Here is a 23,519-nt window from a genome sequence, read left to right as displayed (position 1 = left end):
TAAGCGTGAAACATCTCAGGAATTCGTCGAAGCGTTCCGCTGCCCAAGTCAAAGCCAACGCTTCCTTCTCGATCTGCGAATACCTCTGCTCAGTTTTCGTGAGTGATCTAGAGGCATATCCTACAGGACGTCTCTCTCCTGAGGGCTGATCTTGGAGTAGAACTGCACCGAGTCCTTGCGAAGACGCGTCCGCCGACACGATTGTCGGGTACCCGGGGTTGTACCTTGCAAGGCACCTGTTCGAGCTGAGAGTAGTCTTGATCTTCTCAAAGGCTTCCTCTTGTTGGGGTTCCCAAAACCAATCGCTGTCTTTGCTGAGAAGGCAGCGTAGAGGAGCCTACATGGACGTAGCGTCAGGAAGGAACCTTGCGAGGTGGTTCATCATGAGCAGCAAGGAACGAACTTCAGCGATGTTTTGAGGTCGGGGCAACTCCTTGATGGCCCTAACCTTTTTGGGATCTGGGCGCACACCGCTGCCATCGAAGATCATGCCAAGAAAAGTTGCCTGCTTGACAGAGAAACATTTTTCTTTGTTGAGGGTCACGCCCGTTTGTTGCAGCCGGTCGAGCACTTCACGAAGGCGGCTATCGTGTTCCGCTTCGTTCTTGCCGTACACCAAAATGTCGTCCATGTAGTTCAGCACACCATATAGGCCTTCTAGGACTTGCGAGAACTTTCTTTGGAAAATTTCTGGTGCGGATGTGATCCCGAACGGTAACGTGCAGTAGCAGTACCGCCCATACGGCGTAATGAAGGTTGTCAAGTTTTGGCACTCTTTAGAAAGCCGTATTTGGTAGAATCCGGAATTCGCGTCCAGTTTAGAGAAAACTTAAGCTTCCTGAAAGCTTCCCATGACTTGCTGCACCATTGGCAGCTGATAGCGCTCCCGTCTTACAAACTGGTTCAGTTGTGTTAAGTCAACGCAGATTCTTACTGCTCCAGACGGCTTCATACGGAGACAGTAGGCGCGCACCATTCCGTCGGCTCATCCACCTTTTCTATCATTCCCTCCCGTTCTAGCCTGTCCAGATCTTTCTTGACTCTTTCTCTCATGGGTATAGGAATCCGCCGAGATGTAGACACCGCGTACGGGATTGCATCCGGCACAAGGCGTACCGTAGGCTCCCCAAATATGGACCCTATTCTTTGAAATACCTTAGGATACCTACATACTATGTCGTCAGCAGTCAGCAATTCATCTAGAAAGCGTACCATTCCTAGGGCTCTGATAACTGGCAATCCCAACAACGGCGTGCGCAAGTTGTGCACGACGTAAATAGTTTCCTGCGAACGGTTTTCTTTCCAAACTACTTCAGCGTCAAATTTTACGATTGTACGGATGCTTGCATTGCTCGGCCCGATCAGATCGCCTGCTTGGTCTAGGGAACGTGGAATGAAAGGGAACTTTTTATTTATTTATTTAGAAATACTGTCAACCCTCAGTTGAGGGTCATAACAGGGAGGGATGTTACATATAAGTTCATACAAGATACAGCCAGATACAAAAAGAAATATGCACATGCACTGCAGTGTCCTACGGGTACAACACAAGATACGATATAGAGACTGTAAGACATGTATTCAAATATTCAACCTACACTTTTAACCTACGACAGTCACTTCTGCTCCGGTATCTACTTTCATGCCAACCTCGTGGCCGTTTATCAGCACTTTGACGAAGTGCGCAGACGCTCTGTTCTGTGATTGCTCGACCGTGCCAAGAAATTTACCAGGTTCGGCAATGCCGGCGATATTCCCGTCTGCCTGCTTCTTTTTTTGGCATGCTTTCTCGAAGTGGCCCAACTTTATGCAGAATCTGCACCTTTCTTGCCGCGCTGGGCAGCTCCTTCTCGGATGAAACTGACCGGCGCAGAAGCTGCAGCTCTTTAGACGATAAGCATTCTTCTGTCCACGTTCTTCCCCCGGCTTCGCTCGACTTTACTGCGCCGACACAACCTTCCGAGACCGTGCAGTCGTTGCCTTTTAGCTCGGCTTGCTGTTTCTTCACCTTTTCGCTCGTACGCGCTCCTGCCAAAGCCGTGTTCAATGTGAGCTTCGGATCCATTTGTAGTTCTTCCGTTAAAGCCTCATCCCGTAGACCGACTACGAACATGTCTTCGAACTCGCATCTGTCTGCTAGCCTGTTTAGCTCGGTTGCGAACTGGTCTACTGATTCGCCGAGCTGCTGACGGCATTGGTTAAAGCGAGCACTCTCGTAGACTGTATTGTTGGTGTGGACAAAGTAGCTCTGAAACTTAGACTTTACGAAGCTGAGATCCTTCATTTCTTCATCTTTGCATTTAGTGACCGAAGAATCTTTCGCGACTTTCTGCCCATTCTGTAGAGAAGAGTCCTTACTTGAACATCGGCTGGCTTCTCGTGTAGTCCGGAGGCGAATCTGTAGTAGTCAACTTCGTCCATTCAGGCGGGCCAGCCCGCGACGTTCTGGAAGTCGAAGGGTCTCGGAGGCTTGATTCCCGCCATTCCGAAGTTGTCGCCTGTCACCGCGACAACTTGCTCTTGTTGCAGCAGCTTCTGGTGATCCCCTTGATGGCGGTGCTGTTGCGGTGCCTAATCAGAGCCGGCCTTCATCCCACTTCTGACACCGTGTCAGAGCAGTGCACAGATGCTCGGGATGGTGACCAAGAAATGACCCCTTTTTAATTTTCCGTCGTGAAATATATACAGCCAGAACGGTCACATGACTTATGTGAGAACTGGGTGAGGGAAATAAAGGCATAGCGCCTATCTCAGCGCGTATCGGTGGGACTGCCGCGCGCACAGTGCTTATCAGGATGACTGTCAAAGGAAGGGAGTCTACAAAAGCCCCTCCATAATCAATGCTAGGAAGTGTAAAGCTGCCCAACTGTTGGCGTATTGGAGGCCAATGCCGGCAGCTTTGAGGCGTCTCCTCATCCTAGGAATTTCGATAGAAAGTGCGCTGTCTGAAGGCTCGTCGCAGAATGCTGTCAGTTTCGGAATAGAAACTTTGAGCTCCTCCTCAGTTGAATAACAAAGTCTTTTCGCTTCAAGAAGTACAAACAGAGTTGCCAATTCTAGAATCGGTTTGGATCTTATGCAGACTTAGGCGTAAAATCAATCAGTGCACTCCAGCATCGCCCTCTTATTCTCTTTCTGCAATGAAAATCCTGAATCTCTTGCTTGTACACCAGTCATGCTCCTCTTCAGCCTGGCACGTCCTCCGGCTGCAATTCCGCCTTCGTTGGACTTTATAAGCGCCTGCTGAATAGCATCGTTCACTAGGCGACCGCGTTCCTCTTTGAGGAAAAGCTTCAGGGACTACTACTTTCCCAATATGGATGTTCACTGCCAATCACTGCCAGCTACAGCTAGCCGCTACTATTCGCACTTATGGTTTTAAATTCTTCTGTCCTAAAAATTTTTCGCCTGGTCTCTTAAGACACATCTCAGGCCCGATTCCCAGCCTTACCGCGTGAATTAATCGAGGGGGACATTCCCACTATCGAATCCTGCGTTCCGATCTTGCGTTGCAGTAGGAGCAGCAACTGCGCGCGATGTTTTAAACTGCGCTCTGCTATAAAGCAACCACTGGTCCCTGCCTTCCACGAGGTACTCGCAGATCTTCATGTCAACGAGAAGGCGGTAGGTAAACATGTGATCTGTGCTGTGCCCGACTCGATGTGCGCCGCTCCAAGTGATCTCAAGTACCTTATGCCGAACCAGAACTGTCCGATGGCCCGATTCCAGAGAGTCGATTACCAACATCCGGCCGAGCAAATGCATAGGAATCGTCTCGCATGCCGCGTGTGGCTCCCTGTGGAAAAATTGTTCAGTTCCCTTGCCGAGTGTCAGAAATCGAGACAGCCAAATGGTTCAGCCAAGCGGGAGCAATGCAGGCCCTTGCATTCGGCCGTGCCCATACTAAATTCTTTTTGCGTGTTTTTCATGGTTTATGAGGCTTAACGTCCCAAAAGAACATTGGCATTGAGGGACGCCGAAGCGAAGAACTTGGGAAATTTCTAGCAACATGCAGTTCTTTGAATGCACCAACATCGCAGATCACGCGTGCCTCTAGCCTTTTACCTTCATCGAAATGCGACCGTCACAGCCGTGATCGAAGCGCGCCTTCTGGGTCAGTAGCCGATCGCCATAACCACTGAGCCACCGCGGCTCCCGCGTAACATGGCTTCACATGAAGGCCGACGACAAGCGCGGGTTCGCACGCTTGAGAGGCAATATGGATTTAAATAGGGCGTCTACTACGTGGACATCACAGGGCCGTCGCCCGCGGGATTATACACTGCTGCTGCAGCCCACCGAGGTATAAATGTTTATGGGCTATCTTTTCGGGCCCCTAATTCAACGCGACCGGAGGAAGTTACAATAGCTCTTGCTGCTGCCGATTCCAAATATAGAACGGTTATCACATACCCTCGCCGGGCCTATGAACACTATCTTACAGGGGAAATATCACCTCTTGCCCCCCAAATTTTAAGACGGGCTCCCGCTGATTCAACTCGCACAAAGGTAATGTGGGCTCCTGGCCACCAGGCTCTACGAGGCAATGGGGCTACTGATGCGGCAGCCCGAGAGCTCACACACAGGGCTCCTCACCCTAGCTCTCCTGGCTCAGAAGCTCATAAAGCGCTTCTGCGGTTCTGCGAAATCTTAATTCATTACTGCGAGAGCCACCGCCTCTACCCGGCTCCTGCCAAGGGGCTGAGTAAGGCGGAAGAACAAACTCTCCGGTGCCAGCAGACAGGAACTCTTCTCTGTCCTGCCGTTGCCAAACACTTTGACCCGAACATATATGGCCGCTGTCCACACTGTGGAGAGATCTCTGATATACTTCACATGGTGTGGGAATGTACTCAGAATCCTCACCTTCCCCCTTCCCACACCACCACCCGAGGGGCATGGGAGACTACCCTCCTAAACTGCTCCACACTGGAGTCCCAAAGGGGCTCTAGTAAAGCGGGCGCGAGACGGGGCCTCGTCGTGCGGTGTCCCGGACTAAGAATACCGACCATGTAGCGCGGTCTCCTGACCCCCAAACTCTCTTTGAGCATTAAAAGTTTTTCACCACCACCAACGCGGCGGCTTTCGTGCGTTTTCAGTGCAGCGGATCCGTCTCTGCTGCAGCTGACATGGATAACGATAACTCTCAGTTACATGTAAATGAAGAGCATCCTTGTATGGTTACGTTGCATATTAGGTGACCGCGTATGTAGCAGAATGAGGTACCAGCATTGCCGAAGTGGGTTTGGAAGAAGCAGACAAGAAGCGAAAAAAAAAATTCAGGGGGCACTTTGACTGTCTAAAGTGGGTAGAGGCGGAAGCGTTTTCCGCACCACCTTCGCTGTTTCTGTGGCACTGGTGGCGTCACATGTAATTGAGTACTAATTACTAAGTGATGACAAATCACTAATTAATGGTTAATTACTGATTAATGCCTGAATACTAATTAGCTGCTAATTAATGACGCTTAAGCTTCGCCTTTAGGAGTGGAACGCGACAGCGCGTTATAGCGCTGCCAGGGAGTCCACGGAACGCCACCACCCGTTCGGCGCGATGCCTTGCCCTTTGAACGCAACGCTTTTTGAGGAAAGGAAATGGCGCAGTAATTCTCTGTCATCTCGGTGGACACCTGAACCAACGTTACTAGAACAAACTCAGTTTCACAGCTCTGCCCGGAGAGCTGTCCCAAGTGGCGGTCGCGCGAACTAGTGGCGCTGCGATCGAGTCTTGCTCCCTCGTCGCCGCTCGGTGCGGCTCGCTGGCCCTGTAGCGCCCTTTTTAAGAGAGCGCTCGCAACAGCCGTTTTGTACGTGTCGTCTGCTTCTCGGTTAATTTTAAGGCGAAAGCCTTTAATGCCTCATACTGTCGTTAGCAGCCATGTCGGCAGATGTGTCCTCGTTTCGGCGTCACTACTTAAAAAAAACTGTCGAGGCTGAGAATCTAACCAGGGCCTTTGGAATTTGAAGTCACTTATACCCGTGCCACACGCGCACAAGAAATGGCAGTAAATGCTTAAGGCCTTAAGTTTGTTAATGCCATTATTTCCGGAGTTGGTGCTACACGTCCACATTTAATGCCATTATCGGAAGTGACGATGGCGATAACGCTTGCGAAGTAGTTAAAAGTTTCATCTGAATATAAACATTCTTAATGAGCACAATATATCGGGAATGCTGTTCAAATGTAATGTAAAAACGGTTTTCCAGAAAATACGGCTGTTCCTGCTTTACAAGTCGAAAAAGTAGCCATAAACTCGCATGTCAGCACATAAGTCGAGAGTACATGTCAATAAGGCTGTTTAAAATAGCGCTCTTCGCATCAAAAATGCGGTATAGATGCCTCATCTGACTGAAAGTTAAGAAGTAACCATTTACTACTGGTTAGAAAGTTGTCACTAACAAAGCTGCATGCTTTTCTTCGTGTGGAATGGGAACGAGAGTACGCGTTGCACGGGCGAATGAGTTGTGGCGAACTCAGTAGGTCGCGAATGGCAGTAAGGCTAATGCCATTAAATTTATGCGTGTCGCACCGCATGAATGCCATTAAAACTTAAGGCAGTAAGCACTTAATGGCATTAAGTCTGTCCGTGTGGCACGGGCATTACTCATTTGGCATTTAAACTAGCCATTAACTCATGACTAGTTAGTCATGATTGGTTAATGACTAACTATCCAGTCTTGACTGGTCAGTCATTAATCACTCATGACCTGTTAGTCATGATTGACTAGTTATTCATTACCCAGTCATGACTGGTTAGCCATGCCTAACCATGACTAGTGATGCATTGGTCATGACTGGTTAGTCATTAAGCAGTCGACTAGTTATGACTGGTTATAACTAGTCATGATTGATTAATTGCAAACTAGTCATGTCCGGTTAATGACTGGCTAGTCATGACAAACCAGTCATGACTAACCAGTCAACTACTAATGGCTGGTTAATGACTAACTTGTCATGACTGCTTAATAACTAACCAGTCATGACAAATAGTAATTAGTCATGGTTAGTCATGATTAATCTGTCATGACTAACCATGACTAATGGCTAACCAGTCATGACTAGCCATGACTGGTTAATTACTAACTAGTCATGACTAACCATTAATGACTATTTGGGTCATGACGTCCCATGACTTACTAGTCCTGATTGGTTATTGACTAACTAGTCATGATTGCTTATTGACTAACTAGTCATGTCTGGTTAATGACTGGCTAGTCATGACTTACCAGCGATGACAAACCAGTCATGACTGATTAATGACTGGTTAGTCATGACTGTTTTGTCAGGACCAACCTGTTGGTCATGACAAACCTGTTGATCATGACTAGCTAGTCATTAGCCAGACATGACTAGTTCGTCATTAACCAATCATGACTAGTTGGTCATGACTAGCTAGTCATTAACCAACTAGTCATGACTAGTTAGTCAATAACCAATCATGACTAGAAAGTCATGGGTCAAGTCATGACCCAATTAGTCATGATTGGTTAGTCATAACTAGTTAGTCATTAAGCAGTCATGACTTGTTGCCATTAGTCATGGTTAGTAATGACTAACTATGACTAATGACTGATTAGTCATGTCTGGTTAGTCATTAAGCAATCATGACTAGTTCGTCATTAACCAGTCATGACTAGTTATGAATGGTTATTCATGACTAGTCATGACTGGTTTGTCATCGCTGGTTAGTCATGACTAGCTAGTCATTAACCAGACATGACTAGTTAGTCAATAAGCAATCATGACTAGTTAGTCAATAACCAATCATGACTAGAAAGTCATGGGTCAATTTATGACCCAATTAGTCATGATTGGTTAGTCATGACTAGTTAGTCATTAAGCAGTCATGACTTGTTGCCATTAGTCATGGTTAGTAATGACTAACCATGACTAATGACTGATTAGTCATGACTGGTTAGTCATTAAGCAATCATGACTAGTTAGTCATTAACCAGTCATGACTAGTTAGTCATGACTAGTCATGACTGGTGTGTCATCGCTGGTTAGTCATGACTAGCTAGTCATTAACCAGACATGACTAGTTAGTCAATAAGCAATCATGACTAGTTAGTCAATAACCAATCATGACTAGTAAGTCATGGGTCAAGTCATGACCCAATTAGTCATTAATGGTTAGTCATGACTAGTTGGTAATTAACCAATCATGACTGTTTAGCCATTAGTCATGGTTAGTCATGGCGGATTAATGATGACTAACCATGACCAATTACTAATTGTCATGACTGGTTAGTTATTAAACAGTCATGACAAGTTAGTCATTAACCAGCCATTAGTAGTTGACTGGTTAATTATGACTGGTTTGTCATGACTAGCCAGTCATTAACCGGAGATAACTAGTTCGTAATTAAACAACCATGACTAGTTATTCATGGGTCATGACTAATTAGTCTCGACCCAATTTGTCATGGCTAGCCAAACCAAGTCGCCCCATAGCCGCCTCGTGTGTGCCAACGGCCGTGCAGCCAAAGTTGCGTGGAAAGGCTTTCGCCTCGCGCACTTTAGATCGTCAAAGTGGCCCCTGAATTTTGTTTTAGTATTTTGTGACATCGGGCCTCTTCATGCTGACCTGCTTTGCACCGGGATGCAATAGCGGGTATCCCAACGATGACTCCACGGACAGTCATTTCAGCGTTTTTGCAATTTTTTCACGATATTAACAGCCTAATTTCGCATCACACAAACGTTTTCATCAAGATAACACGCAGCTTCGAAGCAAAAGCTGCCGTAATGGAAGTATTATTTTACTGCAGCCATGTAGAGCGCGAATGCAGCTCGCCAAAACCTCATATGTGCCGGCCGCTCCACGCTTCCGCGCTGCATGTAGCAGACGACGCGCCCGGCAGCGAGCAAGACTCGACTGCAGCGCCGTTAGTTCTCGTGACCGCCGCTTGGGACACTCTCCTCCGCTGGGCGGTATGGGGAGCTGCGAAACTGAGTAGGTTCTAGTAACGTTGACCTGAACCGCACCGTAGAGGAAGGGAGGAAGTGGGAGTGAAAGAAGATAGATAAAGAGGAGCCGTAATGAAGAAAATGAAAATTGTATTTGAGGAAAGGAAATTACGCAGTAATTGTGTCACAAAATTCAGGGGGGGGGGGCACTTTTTTGACCTAAAGTGTGGTCACTGATGTGTGGTTAAGATGTTAAGCTTCGTCCCTAAGAGTGGAACGCGACAGCGTCTTACAACGCTGCCAAGGAGTCCATAGAACGCCATCGCCCATTCGGTTCTACGCCTCGCTCGTCGGTAAATTAGTTTTTGAGGAAAGGAAATGTATGTCTCTCATTTGTCGGTGGACACCTAAACCTCTCAGGAAGGCAATGGAGGAGGATGAGAGTGAGTGAAGACACCGTATTCACTAGATGCGCCTTTGTTCATTCCAAAGCATCGAGCTGGCATGAGTGAGTGAAGAAACTTTATTTCCGCCAGAAGAAGACCCGTGCCCCTCCGGGTCCGCACGCAGGCGTCCGGGGAGGGGCAGCGTCGCAGCTGGAAGACTAGCAACGGTATAGTCGCGCAGCTTCTGCTGCCAGGCGGGTAGCGTATCGTTGTATGCTAAGGTCGGCACTTCTGAGTATGGTCTCCCATTCCTCTGCATTATTGATTCTGCCATATCCTGGGGCACTGGGGCATCTCCATAGTATGTGTTCGAGTGTAGCGGTATGCCCGCAGAACTCGCACACCTCCGCATCCTCCCTCGTGTCACCTCCTGTCCAGCTCCTCCAGAGCGGGGATGCGAAGTTTCTAGCTTGGAGTCTTCTCCAGTCATAGGCCTCAGCCGAGCTAAGCGATCTATCCGGAGGAGGATAGATCCTTTTGTTCTTTTTCTGAATGTCTGTGATGCTATTAAAGGTATTGGTTTCCTCTTTAGTGCTGAATTCGTATGAGGTGTCCACGGCTCCCCGAGGTAAAGAGGAGCGGGCGAGCCTGTGGGCGGCCTCGTTTCCAACCAGACCCGAGTGGGCTGGGGTCCAGATAATTAGAATATTGTGGGCTGGGATAGTCTTTTAGATATTTAGCCGCCATTTCGTGGATGCGTCCCTTGCTGTAATTTCTAATTGCGGCTTTGCAGTCGCTTACTACGTATTTGGTACCTGGCTGAGTTAGAGCGATCGCTATTGCAACCTCCTCCGCCACAAGGGGTTTTAAGTCAAGGTGTCTTACAACGCGTAACGTTCTGCCTGAGTCCCCGACGGCTACGGAGACGGTGTCTCCTAGCGTGCCTACCGCGGGATCAGTGTAGGCCACGGTTCCCTGTGGCATCTTGCCTAGCTTAGCAGTCAGCTGTGCGACCCTGCTTTTCCTTCTGCCTTTGTCGTGGATGGGATGCATGTTTCTAGGTATGGGAGCGATAATAAGAGGCTCTCTTATTTCTCTTCCCAGATCTGTTCTGGTGTTCACGGTGCTATCTACGGTTGCCCATTTCGCTAGCTCTAGGTATTTCCTTCCTGCGGGTGTGGATGTTCGCCTTTCGATTTGCGATGTTCTAACCGCTTCAGTCAGTTCTCTCCAATTGTTATGCAGGCCCATTTTCTCCAGTATATCATTGGACGTGGAAATGGGCAGCCCTAGCGCTCGTTTGACACATTTTCTGATGATTGTGTCTAATGCCTTTTCTTCGGTTTTGTTTATTTTCAGGAATGGGGTTGCGTAGCATATCCTGCTAACGATGAAGGCCTGCGTGAGTCTTAGTTTGCTGGACTCTGAGAGTCCTTCCCCCCTTCTAGATACCTTTCTGAAGGCTCTGACAAGTTCAGCTTGCGCTTTGAGCTTGTCTAGCGTACTTTTGTTTTTCCCTTTTCTGTTAATATACATGCCTAGGATTCTTATTTCCTCGACAATTGGTATCGTTCTATTTTCAAGTGTAACCTCGATTGCCGGTATCCTTTGACTGCGCTTGCTCATTGCTACAAATAGCTCAGACTTTTGCGGAGAGCAGCTGAGACCCACGCATTTCGCATGCTCGTTAATGATATCCGCTGCCTTCTGTAGCTTTTCTTTCATTTCTGATTCGCCTCCTTTGTTTAGCCAGACATTTACATCATCTGCGTAGAGGCTGATGTTTAAGCCTGCTATCTCTCTAAGCTTGCGGGGAAGGTCCCTCATTACCAGATTAAAGAGAAATGGGGAGAGGACAGCCCCTTGTGGGGTTCCTCTGCATCCCATGGGGAACTCATCGGATGTGATGCCCTGAAAGGTAATGATAGCAGTCCTGTCCCTTAGGAACGATCGGATGTAGTTATAGGTGTTTTTTCCTACAGCTATCTCATTTAGCCCATCAAGGATGGCGTCATGGCTGACATTGTCAAAGGCTTTCTTAAGATCTACCTAAGATCGCCTTCAGGTTGCCGAGGACCAGCTGATCTACTATATCTCCATAGAGTCTTAGCATTGTATCTTGGGTGGTGAGCCCAGGCCTAAATCCGACCATTTCATCTGGCCAGAGGCCGTTATCCTCCATGTATTTGGTCAGTCTGGTCAGGATGACCTTCTCAAGCAGTTTCCCTACACATGATGTTAGTGAGATCGGCCTGAGGTTCTCCAAGCTCGGAGGTTTGCCCTGGTTGTGTATAAGCGTCATCTTGGCCTTCTTCCACTCCTCGGGGACAGCGCCTGCTTTCCACACTTGGTTGAGATACCTAGTGAGGCTATTTATTGATTCTTCATCCAGATTTCTCAACATTCTGTTTTCTACTCTGTCGAGCCCCGGGGCTGACCTTCATTTTAGCTTCAGCAGTTCCATCCTGACCTCGGCTCTTAATATGGGGGCATCCAACTCCTCATTTGGTTGTCCCTTATAGTCGTCATATTTAGCGGCCCCATGGGGAGCAATATACAGTGACTTGAGCGTGTCAATAAGTTGCTCATCTGTGCCATTAAACTTATACCTAGCTTTTATTTGCTCAGTTCTCATAGCCGTCTTAGATTTATTTGGGTCTATAAGAAATTTGAGCAACTGCCATGTACTAGATTTTCCCATGCTTTTCTCCATTTCCTCGCATCTATTATCCCATCTCTGAGATTCCAACTGTCGAGCGTACCTTTCTAATTCTACATTGTGTCTAGCTATTTCCCTCCTTAGGTTTCTGTTCCACCTTTGGCGCTTCAGCTGGTTATTTAGCTGTTCCTTCCTTCTGTACATGCTGAAGAGCCTGCTGTCCATTCTATCTAGGGAGTCATCTACCTGAACCTCCTCAGTTGCCCTTTCTACATGCTCAAGCAGCGTTGCCGTCCAGTTCTGGATACAGGTTATGTCACTATGCTCATGTTCTTCTCTGATAGCTCTGAATTTATACCAATCCGTAAGCTTCTCTTGCCTGTAGGTTGTAGGTTTCACGCTGACTTTTCTGCTGAGCTCGAGCTCCAGCAGAAAGTGATCGCTACCCAAATCTTCCTGTCGGTTCCGCCATTTCACAATACCAGCGTTCCTACATAGCGTAAGGTCGGGAGATGTGTCCGCTGTAACTCTGTTACCAGTCCTCGTGGGACAGGAGATGTCATTGGCTATGTAGAAATTGGATGCTACTATAGGATAGATGCTCGTCTCTCACGCCGAAGACCGGGGTTCGATTCCTGAGCTCGACCAATTTCTTAATCGGTTTTATTTATTTATATGGCCTGACTAGTAACGCTAATTAGGCTAATTGGGTAATTAAGTAATTAACTAAGCTCAGTCCCACTTACTTGGAGCATCACTATACGATCCCTTCAATTGGTTGCATGGTTACTAGCCAAAGTACAATTGGCCCCGTTTGAAATTCGCGCACTGTGACGTCACGACCGGTTCCACCAATTGAAAAGCATGACATTTTCTGTCGACAACTGCTGCTTACAACGATGAGACATTAAAGGCTTCCGCCTTAATACTGGAAAAAGCTTCGCCTTTAAGAGTGTAACGTGACAGCCTCTTCCAGCGCTGCCAAGGAGTGCACGGTCCCAACTGAAAAAACGACCTCGGCCCTATGTTGGGCCAAAGTCGGTAGCCGGCCTGGCCGACCTTGGCCCTAGCTTGGCAAACTAGGTTGGGCCGAGGTCGGGATTGGTTATTGGCCTCACACCGGCCGACCTTTGGCTGCCAACATAGGGCCGAGGCCGTATGCCGACCTTGCCGTCGCCAGCCAGTGCCCTGCTAGATTGTGAATCAATGACAAATCATGGTTACCTTATCTATATATGACGTTTGAAAACTAAATTTTGGCCATGAGGAATCTGACCTGTATGCACAGGCATCTTGAGGAGACACAAACAATGAAGACGAACTTGCAGCAATTATTAATGGGTTCCTTTATGCAGACATCAGTATACAAGCAGTTCCACTTGTTGTAAACGCATGTGTACGGTGAAATCTTACAAAATACTGAAAAACATCAAACTCATTTCAGCCATATATATCTTTTATTATTGTATTCAGAATAACTTTCACCAGGAATGCTACCGGGTGACTGGAAGGATGACTAGATTCTAACAACTTTCTTCATCCGGCTCAGCACGGGTTTCGTAGGGGACTTTCCTGCGAGACCCAATTGGCAATCTTCACTTTCGACCTGCATGCTAACCTCGACCGTAACATACAGACCGATTAATTATTTCTAGAATTCGCGAAGGATTTGACAAGGTACCACACCAATGCCTATCACTGAAACTAGCCTTTGATAAATTTGCACCCTAATATTCTAGACTGAATTAAAGAATTCCTAGCTAACTGTTCTCAGTTTGTTTCGATCTATTAACAATCACAACTCAGGCACTCTCCCCATAACATCGAGTGTTCCACAGGGATCTGTGCTCGGTCCGCTTTTATTCCTAATATATATAACGATATGGCGCCACAAGTATTGTGTAACACCCATTTCAGATCGCCCGGCCTCTATCGCGTACTGCAACTTTTTCAGGTTCTTTTTTTTCCCGCACCATTGTTGACTAGAATGCCCTCCCTGCCGATGTTGCCGCCATCACTTGCCCACCTTCATTCTTATCCACTGTAACCATTTGTATGATACTGCAATGATTGTTCAATATGATTGTTTATGATTGCCGCACATTTATGATTGTTGAATATATTAACCAACCCCTTATGTAATACTCCCTGAAGGGGGTCTTTAAAGTGAAGAAAGAGAAGTGAAGTGAAGTCTTATTCTTCTGTGGCCACTGCCTCCCTTGCACGAGTCGGCTGGCGCCTCTGGCTGCGGCCACCCTCCCGATCCTGCGCGCCAATCAGCCAGCGCTTTATAACAGCGCTGCTTTTCTGCAGGGTTGCTTCTTCAGGGTAGTGTGCTCTCAGGCAGGCTACGATAAAAGAAGAGAGCAAAAACAAATGCCACCACTTCAAAAAGGCTCAAACCAGCTCAGCAGTGATATTCCAACCAAATAATCCGGTGCTTTGTAGTCCAGACTCGGATATAACAGTAGTCTGCACTATATTCTATAATCATTGCAATATTCACTTTAAACCCAAAATAACATGCAGCAATGAGGGCAAAATGCAATAACCTAGAATAGCTGTCCTTTGTACATAGCATCCATTATGATATATTTGTGGGCAGTGTTCAATGTCTTCACAACAGTATTATAAATGTTTTAGCTAAAATCAGGGCCTTATATACTGAAAAATTAGGCATTGTGTGTACCATTGTAAATAGCACTAAACAATTGCAAGCAGCATTATAAATTCAATATTTTTACAATTGCATGAAACCTGATGCAGTATACAGTAGCAATTGTTTTAACAAGTTGCTTTAATGAGGCAATCTAAGCCAACAATAAAACAGCTACACTGCCGCCAACATGCATATTTACCCTTATATACAGGCAAATCATTTACAACCTGCATTTCATTACGTCCACGTCACTGCAGTGCCAAAATTAAGAATGTACACGAAATTTTTTCATGACAAAGTAGACTAAATAGAATAAAATCTCGAAGCACTTAAAATTATTTTTTTCCTGGGAAAACATTGCGGGATTTAATGTCCCAGAAGCAACACATGGACTATGAGGGACACCTTAGTGGAGGGCTCCAGGAATTTCCACCACCTGGGACAAATGTATTGTACTGAAGAATATATGGCTGGTAAAATGACCAGCATGTTTAGCACAGCATGACAATTCTTCACCAGTGTAAACAATCACTTACCCAGGATCATGTTATTGATGTTCTTCATCTCAGCAAACGCGTGCTTGCAGCCGTGAGACCCTTTCCAGCTGAATCGCAGTGATGCTGCTTTGCTCATCAAGTTTCGCATCAAAATTCGGACTGTGTCTTGAAAATCCGTGCCACCAAACCTTGAGCAGTAGTTTGTCTGCAGATACATCATACCAAACATTAAAGAAAAGCCGAGGAAAAGTTTAAAGAGCAAAAATTAGACTTACAAGTACTTCCATGTTCCCTTCCGAGGAAAGATACTCTTCAATTGCTTGGACATCTTCCACTGTTGATGCAGGTAGCTTTGGGCAATCTTGGGGCAAAACTAAAGCTCTTGTTGCTTTGCTTGCAGTTAGCAGTGATCTCAAACTCTTCAGCTCGATGATTATTTTCATCTGGTTGTCAAAAACTTTCTTTTCGAAGGCTACAAGCAAAATAAGAACAACTTTGAGGCAAAATCCAGAAAAAGGGAATTTGACTTCTGCTAAGTACTAAGCAGAGCATCAGCCCTCTATGCACTACAGTCGAGTATTTAGAACTTCAAACTTATATACTGTTCCTCTTTACAGGCCCGAATAACTCGTACATCAACATCTAAAGTATTGTCAAAGGCACAGTGCATCATATATTGTTTGGATAGCAAATAAACTGGTACTAAAGAAAAAAAGCTGTAGGTGCACTCATACCTGTGAACCATGCAGGCAGGCTACCGGCCTCTTTCGGGACACTTGTGTTTTCAGGAGCTGTAACAAACAAAAAATATGGTACCTATTTTTATACACATTTCCCATAAGGAGCATCTCATACCCGTGCTGTAAGCATTAACAGCTGTGCTGTTACAGAGCATTAAGTTGAAATGCCATTACAGTCGAAAGAGCACCACAGAAACATTCGACAGTTTCAAATGCCTTCGAAATGCAAGTTTGTGTACCCCAGTGCACGATGTATTCAAGCTATAATTTGTAAAATGAAAATTTACAAGTGAATACCTGCTTCTAAGTGAATAAATGTGAGCTGACCCCACATGAAATGCCTTTTTATTTACTGTAAGGAATGCGCTACTCAATGTGGTGGCTTGGATGTGTGGTTTGGCCTTTACCAGCTTAGTTTTGAAGTCCATGTTCATCGGAAGTGCAACACATAAAGGGAGTGAAATGACACCAAGTAAACATACACAACACAAAAAATGTCACACAATAAAAGTAAAGCACTCAGCCCACAGCAAGGCTTTTAGATACAAGTTGCACCCAGTAAACAAAAGCCCCCAATTCTATATAGCACATTTTATTACTGATAACTATGTATCCTCAGAGTCCAGCCTCATAAGCTTCAAACATTGAACTAAGGTTATCAAAACTAAACTAGGCAGCAGCAGCGTCACTGTAGTATGCCAGATGTTGAACCTTTCAACTGCCTTTGGAAACCATCATGGAGCAATGTACAGTTTACACAAGTCAATGGTATTCGGAATTTTTAATCTTATTCGACTCATTTCAGTATGTGCGCACCATAAGATCACACAATAAATAATAAAAATCGAAAGATAAGGTTGTTAAAAAACGCAGCCGATATCACACCTGCTTCACAGTCAGTGCTGCTGTCGTGACCCCATGAGGGTGTGGTGGCTTTGTCCTGAAGACCTGCAATTTCATTGCAGAAGCATATAATTTTTAGATGCAAATGTTTCAGTCGTAAGCACAATACATTGCTGAATCTAAGACCCTCGAAAGCAAGAGAAATTAGTTGGTTACTGACAGTAATTAAAATCACTACTAAATGACGTACAGCCAGCTTGAAATGAACTACAGACAAAATGAAACAGTAAAATATATAGAAATAACTCCATACCACCATGTCTGGCAAATCTCTCTGCTAGGCGAGACATTCCTGGAAGCTCTTTCATGTGCCTGTTTTTTGTCATAGGTGACTTAGAATACACCCTCTGAACAGGTCTTTCCCTTGAAGCCACGAAGCCATCTATAAAGTTTTCAGAGACATACTTTGTTGCAATATGCTCTTCAATGTTTGATTCAATGAAGCAGTTTAAGGTCAATATAGACTAAACAATATGATTATGCCTAATTACTTTCACATAAAAATATGGCAGCACACAGCAGTGTTATACCTTGAATGTGGACTTGTTGTGAAGAGTTGCCTCTGAAGGGGGTATGTTCTTGGACATCCTGGCTCATGCCAGATATTTTCCTTCCTACATGAAAGAAATATAACAACAAAGGAAAATAACTGCCCCACAGAAGAAAAATCATGTATTCAGCAATAGTGCAATTGAGAAAATTAACAAACAAGTCACAAGAAATGAGCGAAATGCAACAAGCACTAACTTTTCATCCTAGTGCTTGGTGACCGAACCACGAGAATGTCGTCACCACTTTCGCTGTCCGAAAGAAGCACTGCCTTTCGCTTTCTCCGGCGCTTCTTTTCAGAAACTGAGCCTTCCGAGTCCAGATGTGAAGTTATAAGCGCATGTGGAAGACACTCTTTGGCGCGCTCATATGTGCCTGGGTCAAGAAACAGTTTTAGAGCACCCGTGAGAAAGTTTTCAAATTTTAATAACTGCATATAAACAATATTTCAGAAGCATTTTTGTGCAGTAGGTGGCAACTTCATACAAAGAGTACTGTTATGTTGCATCATCTTTAAAAGAGAATTGTTGCTAAACACATTCTTCCTAACCTTACACCAAATAATAAAAGTTCCAGTACTAAAGCGATGCATGTCCATTACAAAAGACCAGACATTAGACAGCCTTGTGCTATATTATCACTATAAAAATGAAACAAAATGGTGCTCACTTTTAGTTGCAAGAATTCTTGCCTTGTAGCCTTGCCAGTTGTCCTCTACAGGTACTTCTAATGAAATCATGCGGTCAACTTCCTTTTTTGCTGTCGTTGGTGGCCAATAGCAAGTTGCACTACCACCTTCCCTTCTCACCCAGCTTTCGGGCACCACATACGTGCTACCTTCGTCAGTAAATTCCACAATGTGAAACCTGCAGGGAGAAGTATTACAATATGTGTGAACAAGACATGGCACATAAAACAAAAACCAAATGAGAGATGGACAGTATAGTGTGGCACAGGAGCCGAATGCGCTTCTAAGAGCTACAGAGCTACTTCACAATTAACCTGATCCTGGGGTATTCAGAAATCAGCATCAAATGCAAGCAAGACTATATGTACTCGCATGCTTCATTCACCGAAGGGCAGTGTAGTGCCTGTCACTGTGGCTTAGAAAGTGAAAATCCCTTGGCTCTAGTTCAGCAGTTAGAAGAAAATCAAGAGCTTCATCTGGCTGCTAAGAACAGCTTCTGTGTGCATGCATCAACACAGCATGCATATAAAACACTGCAACATGCTGGCATCAAATGATTGTTGTGCTTACGTTCTAGAAAAATGAGCCGGTGTTTCGTAGGCAAGAAGAAACACACGGAGCTGAATCTTGACAACTCCAGATGTCACAGCCGCAAACACTTCAATTAGCAGTTTTGCATTGTCACGTCCCAACTTCACAATCACTAGCACTTCACATCAACAGCTTTGGGTTCGCAGCCACATACACAGTGCACTGACATGATCTTCATAATGCATTAGTAAAAACACGGGGGTTTTCAAAAGCCACAAAAGCACCTACAACTGGAGTATGCAAAAAATCAGAAGATGTAAAACAGAGAAAAATACTTTTAAAGGCAAAAGCTGTCTTTTGCAGATGATCTCAAACAACAAAGATATTTGAAATGCCTGGGCAACATGAAAAGAAGTCAGAAGAGGTGAAACAGTGGAAAAAAAACATCCTTTCCCTTGAAGGGCAAAAGCAGGCCTTTGCAGACAACGTCAGAAAATAAAAATACTTCAAGATTGCTGCCACGAGAAGAAACTTTAAAGACTGACAGTAGCGATGACCTACAGGGTCGTGTGTAGAAGCCGCCTTCGTTCTTGCACAGTTTACCAACAATGAGAATTTCGGACCCAGACAAAAGAAAATTGCTGACAAGAACAATCCTGTTTCTACTAAGTAAGAGGCAATTGTCTGGCTGTTTTGTTCTGATAACGCTCCCCCTCCACACCACTTTACGGTACTGCTTCAGGGTAGGGTATGACAAAGCAGGACCACTGGAATGACAAGAAGAGGGAAGGACTCCACATGCAGAAAATTCAGCACTGGATCCACTTCCAACAACTGAACAGGCTTGTTCTTCCATGATTCTGCTGTAAAGCTGTTCCAAAGGCTTCTTTCCACACCTCACATGAGCCTTGAGATCTTTCAAGTAGTTCTCAAAAGCGAAACAACTAAAGTTATCCAGGCAGCCAAGCTGCCGGCAGTCATTGGCCAAGTGAATGAGACCATGTACATTGTAAATTAGGGACTCTTTCCCATAAATTGACTTGCACTTGCTTACAAAACTGCGCAGCAACTGATCAGCATAGTCTATGAAACAGTCCATTGATGAACAAGAAAGAATTGCAATGCCAACATGTAACTGTAGAAAATGCTCGTACATAGCCCTCGGCAAAATTTTCTTCAAAACAACAGGACCTGAATACAACAAGAACTGTCTGAACTCTGTAGCCTTCCATCGCTCAAACATGTCGACTGCTCGGGGTTTTCGTGCAAAATCACTAGTTATGTGTTGTCGCATTGTAGCCAGATGCCCCGATATTTGCATAACTGAGAAGTGTGCCAGCCGCACTTTTAATGGACCTCGCAACCAGTAACCAATAAGCTTTCGCACAACACCGAGGCACACCAAATGCATGTAGTCTAATGGAAAGCTTGTTACCATCGGGATACCAATTGATGTCAATGGGGAAATGCCTTTGTGATGCTCCGTCTGAGTTTGATCAGCAAATGACTGATCGGTGCGCAGTGGGCTGTCCATGTTTTGGTAAGTAATGCGCCCAAGATAGACGCCCTTGGTGCAGCACTTGTCACATCCATAGTAGCCAGAAAATAATTTCGTGGCTTTCACAAAGGCCTTCGCTGGTGCATCACAAAGAATGGCTCTTAGTACCACCTTATAAGCAGTGGATTTGTGTAGAATACCATTTGACAGCAGAGGGCCCATTTCTTCAATGAACGCTTTGAGGTACTCATCCAGACAAGCCGGTTTCGATGTGCCGCAAAAGATCCCCACAGGAAAAATAATATCAGATTGTTTGCTGTGAGGGTGGTGAACCTGTACAAGTATGGGCCATACTTGTGTGCAACTGCTCTTAAACAGAGGCAGGCCATCGATGTTGACTGATATTGAGAGAACATTACTTGGAACCGAATGCCACATGTCCAATGCACGCAATAAGCCTCTCTGAAGGCCAAAATGAACGTACTCACCATTGCCGAGTTTTTCAAGCGGCACGCTTTGTCGCGTGGACACTAGAGCAGATTGTGTCTTAGGAAGATCAGTGAAGTGCGGCCTAAGAATGTCAAGCAGTGAATTAACTGCCGCTCTCCTGATATGATGCTTCACAGCCCAAGCCCTCAACTGGCTCCTTATCCCCTCTGGACACTCGGCATTATCGGGAACATCAATCAAGTCATGTTCATCAGGCTCCACAGGACCAGCGTTTTGGCCGCGCAAGTCACTTCCATCTGACTCAGCTTGATCTGCACTTGAACAACACTGTGCCTCTGCTGCGATGACAGAGGATTCAAAAGTATTCACTGCTGCATATGCTTGCCCTAAGCTGTCCCCGAGCGGTGCAAATCTATCGTTTCCAACACTTGCTAAACGTGATGGATTGTCGGATTGCAAATGGGGGAATGTCTCAGAGCAAGCTGCCGCCTCTGCGTCTTCTGTGACTTGCTGCAAACACCGCACGCTGCCCGCCTTCGCCAGATAAAGCTCTCGGAGACGTTTCGCCCTCAAGAACCGCTCCATGATGAGGTCTTACCTTCCGACGTTTAGATCAGGCGGTGTTGTCATGGTGAAAGGCCAAGACACGGCACTGCAGGAACAACCAATGCTTCAAATCCAAAGCACTCTGCCAGCTACGCGACGAAAGAGTGAAAAGCGCGGGAAGGGCATCGCGTCGCAAATTCAGTCGTTGTGACTGACACCGCGCTTTCGTAGATGTGCTGTCGAAAATATGTTCGCAAGAAACAAAAGTAATATAAATGTGTTATTTTATTCTTTGTTCTCAAATTATGCAAGTTAAAATTTACACTGCTTCACTACGTCTACATAAAAAAAATTTACTTGCCAGCTTCAATAAAACATCGAAACAGAAACTTTTGAGTTTCGGTTTCGTTTGATGTCAGAATAACGGGACTTTCCTTTTTATCTCTCGATGAAACTGCACACGTCCGACAGTTATTTAAATGCTCAGCATTAAAACGAAATTGATGCAGCAGCACTGCACCTGCATATTGCTTGCACATTACATTTCACCGATTGATAACTTAATTGGGCTCACCATGCATGCAGTGATGCGCGCAGTGTATTCGTAAAAAAATAATATTGAGATAATATGAAACGTACGTCGATCGAGCGTTTCGTCCGCAATTTCCACGCGCCTACTGCGCGTGCGTCTTGCGGCTGGCATCACTGGCCAAGCCAGTGGGTAGCCAACCATGGCCCTACGATGGTCCCCGTGTGGTTGCCCGAGCGTTGGGTGCCGACTAATTCCCTATCATTTGCCGGTAGTTGGCTGAACGTTTTTGGCCAACTATTAACCAGCCCAATGGCAGCCAACCACGGCCCGTCTAGGGGCCGCCATTGGTTGGCCGAGGATACCGGCTGCCGAGCACTCTCCAATTGCTTACCGATGGTCGGCCGTCGGCCAATTTCACTTGGGGTACGCCATCGCTAGTCGGCGCGACGCCTTGCCCTTTGGATAAATCGAAAATTGTTTTAAGGAAATGACGCAGTAACAGGGCTGGTTCCCCCTATTATAGGTCACCTGTTCAAATCCCTGCCGCGAGCTAGGCTATAACCTAACTAGTAAGTGGATGCTGCAAGAAACGCTGAATCTTAGGACACATCTAGAACATTGTGCGGAAAATGGTTGGCATGATACGATTTTTTTCGATGCTTGGTGCCGACAGCTACGGCGCTGACGACTTTTCGACAGAACGAGCCGCATAGGCTGGCGCGTCAAATTTACGAGATCAAAATGATGAAGACTAACCGTAAGTATCAGGAGGGCATAGTAGGCTGGAGCTGAAAGTACTTGTGAAATAATTAAGTAAATTCTGGTGGCGCATTACACAAAAATATTTACTGCAGAATTTCTTGGCAATAAACTCGTTCAACAGTATTGCCACCGCAGTCTCATCAAACGTTACGCGGGTGAATCTGCAAACATGTTACTTCTTGCACTCTCATCGCTGACTTCTCTAACTAAGCCTGCAATACATCCTCGTGCGTGTGTTCAGCCAGAGTTTGAAAAAGAACCTAACTGCTCCCTCTGCGGGCGTCCTTCGGGGCCTATAAGCAATCGTAAGATCGTCTCTTGGAAACACCGACCTTACTGCCACCACAACAGTTCTATGTTAAGCGCTGCTGCTTGTTTCTCAGGCATGTTCCGAAAATGAAAGCGCCTCTGAAATGTCGCAACCAGAAGTCGTCGTCGTGCGGCTGCTAACAGGCCATCGTGCTTGCGGTGTTGGGCTTCATGCCTTGGTACCAATACTGCGGTGATGGTAAGCGCGGTCTCATAATGGGAGTTCACAGAGAAACACTCAGCTGACTCTGTACCCGATCCCATTCCTCAAATACTCTCAATCCCACGGTGTTGTAGTTTGGTCTCAAGAAGAGCCTTTCACATGGCATATGCACAGGTGAAAGCCTTTGACTTCGCGTTTTCTGTATTCATATTTCCGCCTCTCCTTCCCGCCAAAAGATGCAATTAAACTTCCGCATCCATACTGGAAAGTTACCAGCACGCATTGCTATCTTACGAACAAAAAAATATAAAGCACGAAACGGATATTTGAAGCTGGGGAAGGTGGGCGTCCCTAGGCTCGGTTTTCTTAACATATTCAGATGTATTTTTCATTTCCACAATGACTGCATATTCTTCAGAGAGAGAAAAAGGTTTGAACCACATGATGCAGTACTTGAATACCGTTGGGTATATCTCCTCTCAATTTCCCGGTCTGAAGCACCCGACCTTGCTAAGGACACTCTATTACTGTTTCTTGTTTTGTTGTAGTGAGTGCGTAATGATCAGATACTTGCCAGCTCCAGTCAGCTACAGGCATTCTGTGCCTTTTTGCGTTTTCAAAGTATGAGGCATATGTGGGGCTGGGCCGAGGACCGAGAAAGCCACAAGCGGTAATCAAACTAAAAAGGACCGGCTACCGGAGAGATACTGCCAGCGGGCCTCGCTCGGGAAAGGCGA

The 23,519-nt window shown here is 45.8% G+C and overlaps 2 protein-coding genes and 1 pseudogene across 2 annotated transcripts; all 3 read right to left on the bottom strand.

Annotated features, from left to right (window-relative positions):
• Positions 1-337: 337 nt before the first annotated feature.
• On the bottom strand, positions 338-2,484 carry LOC149328366 (uncharacterized; annotated as a pseudogene).
• Positions 2,485-16,773: 14,289 nt separating this feature from the next.
• On the bottom strand, positions 16,774-18,707 carry LOC149328365 (uncharacterized; the record flags this gene model as incomplete). Its single annotated transcript, XM_089558972.1, has 5 exons — positions 16,774-17,136; positions 17,285-17,368; positions 17,502-17,678; positions 17,973-18,169; positions 18,562-18,707. Coding segments are annotated over 5 exons (834 nt in total), but the record flags the coding sequence as incomplete, so codon positions are not given.
• A 144-nt stretch (positions 18,708-18,851) lies between these two features.
• LOC149328364 (uncharacterized) lies at positions 18,852-21,055 on the bottom strand. Its single transcript, XM_089558971.1, has one exon. It carries the CDS (start codon positions 21,053-21,055, stop codon positions 18,938-18,940), a length of 2,118 nt encoding a protein of 705 aa, XP_089415097.1. The 3' UTR covers positions 18,852-18,937.
• Positions 21,056-23,519: the final 2,464 nt, after the last annotated feature.

Source organism: Amblyomma mixtum, chromosome 9 (genome assembly GCF_055824585.1).
Source record: "Amblyomma mixtum isolate Tamu chromosome 9, ASM5582458v1, whole genome shotgun sequence".
NCBI lineage: Eukaryota > Metazoa > Arthropoda > Arachnida > Ixodida > Ixodidae > Amblyomma > Amblyomma mixtum.
This window is presented reverse-complemented; position numbering and strand designations above follow the sequence as displayed.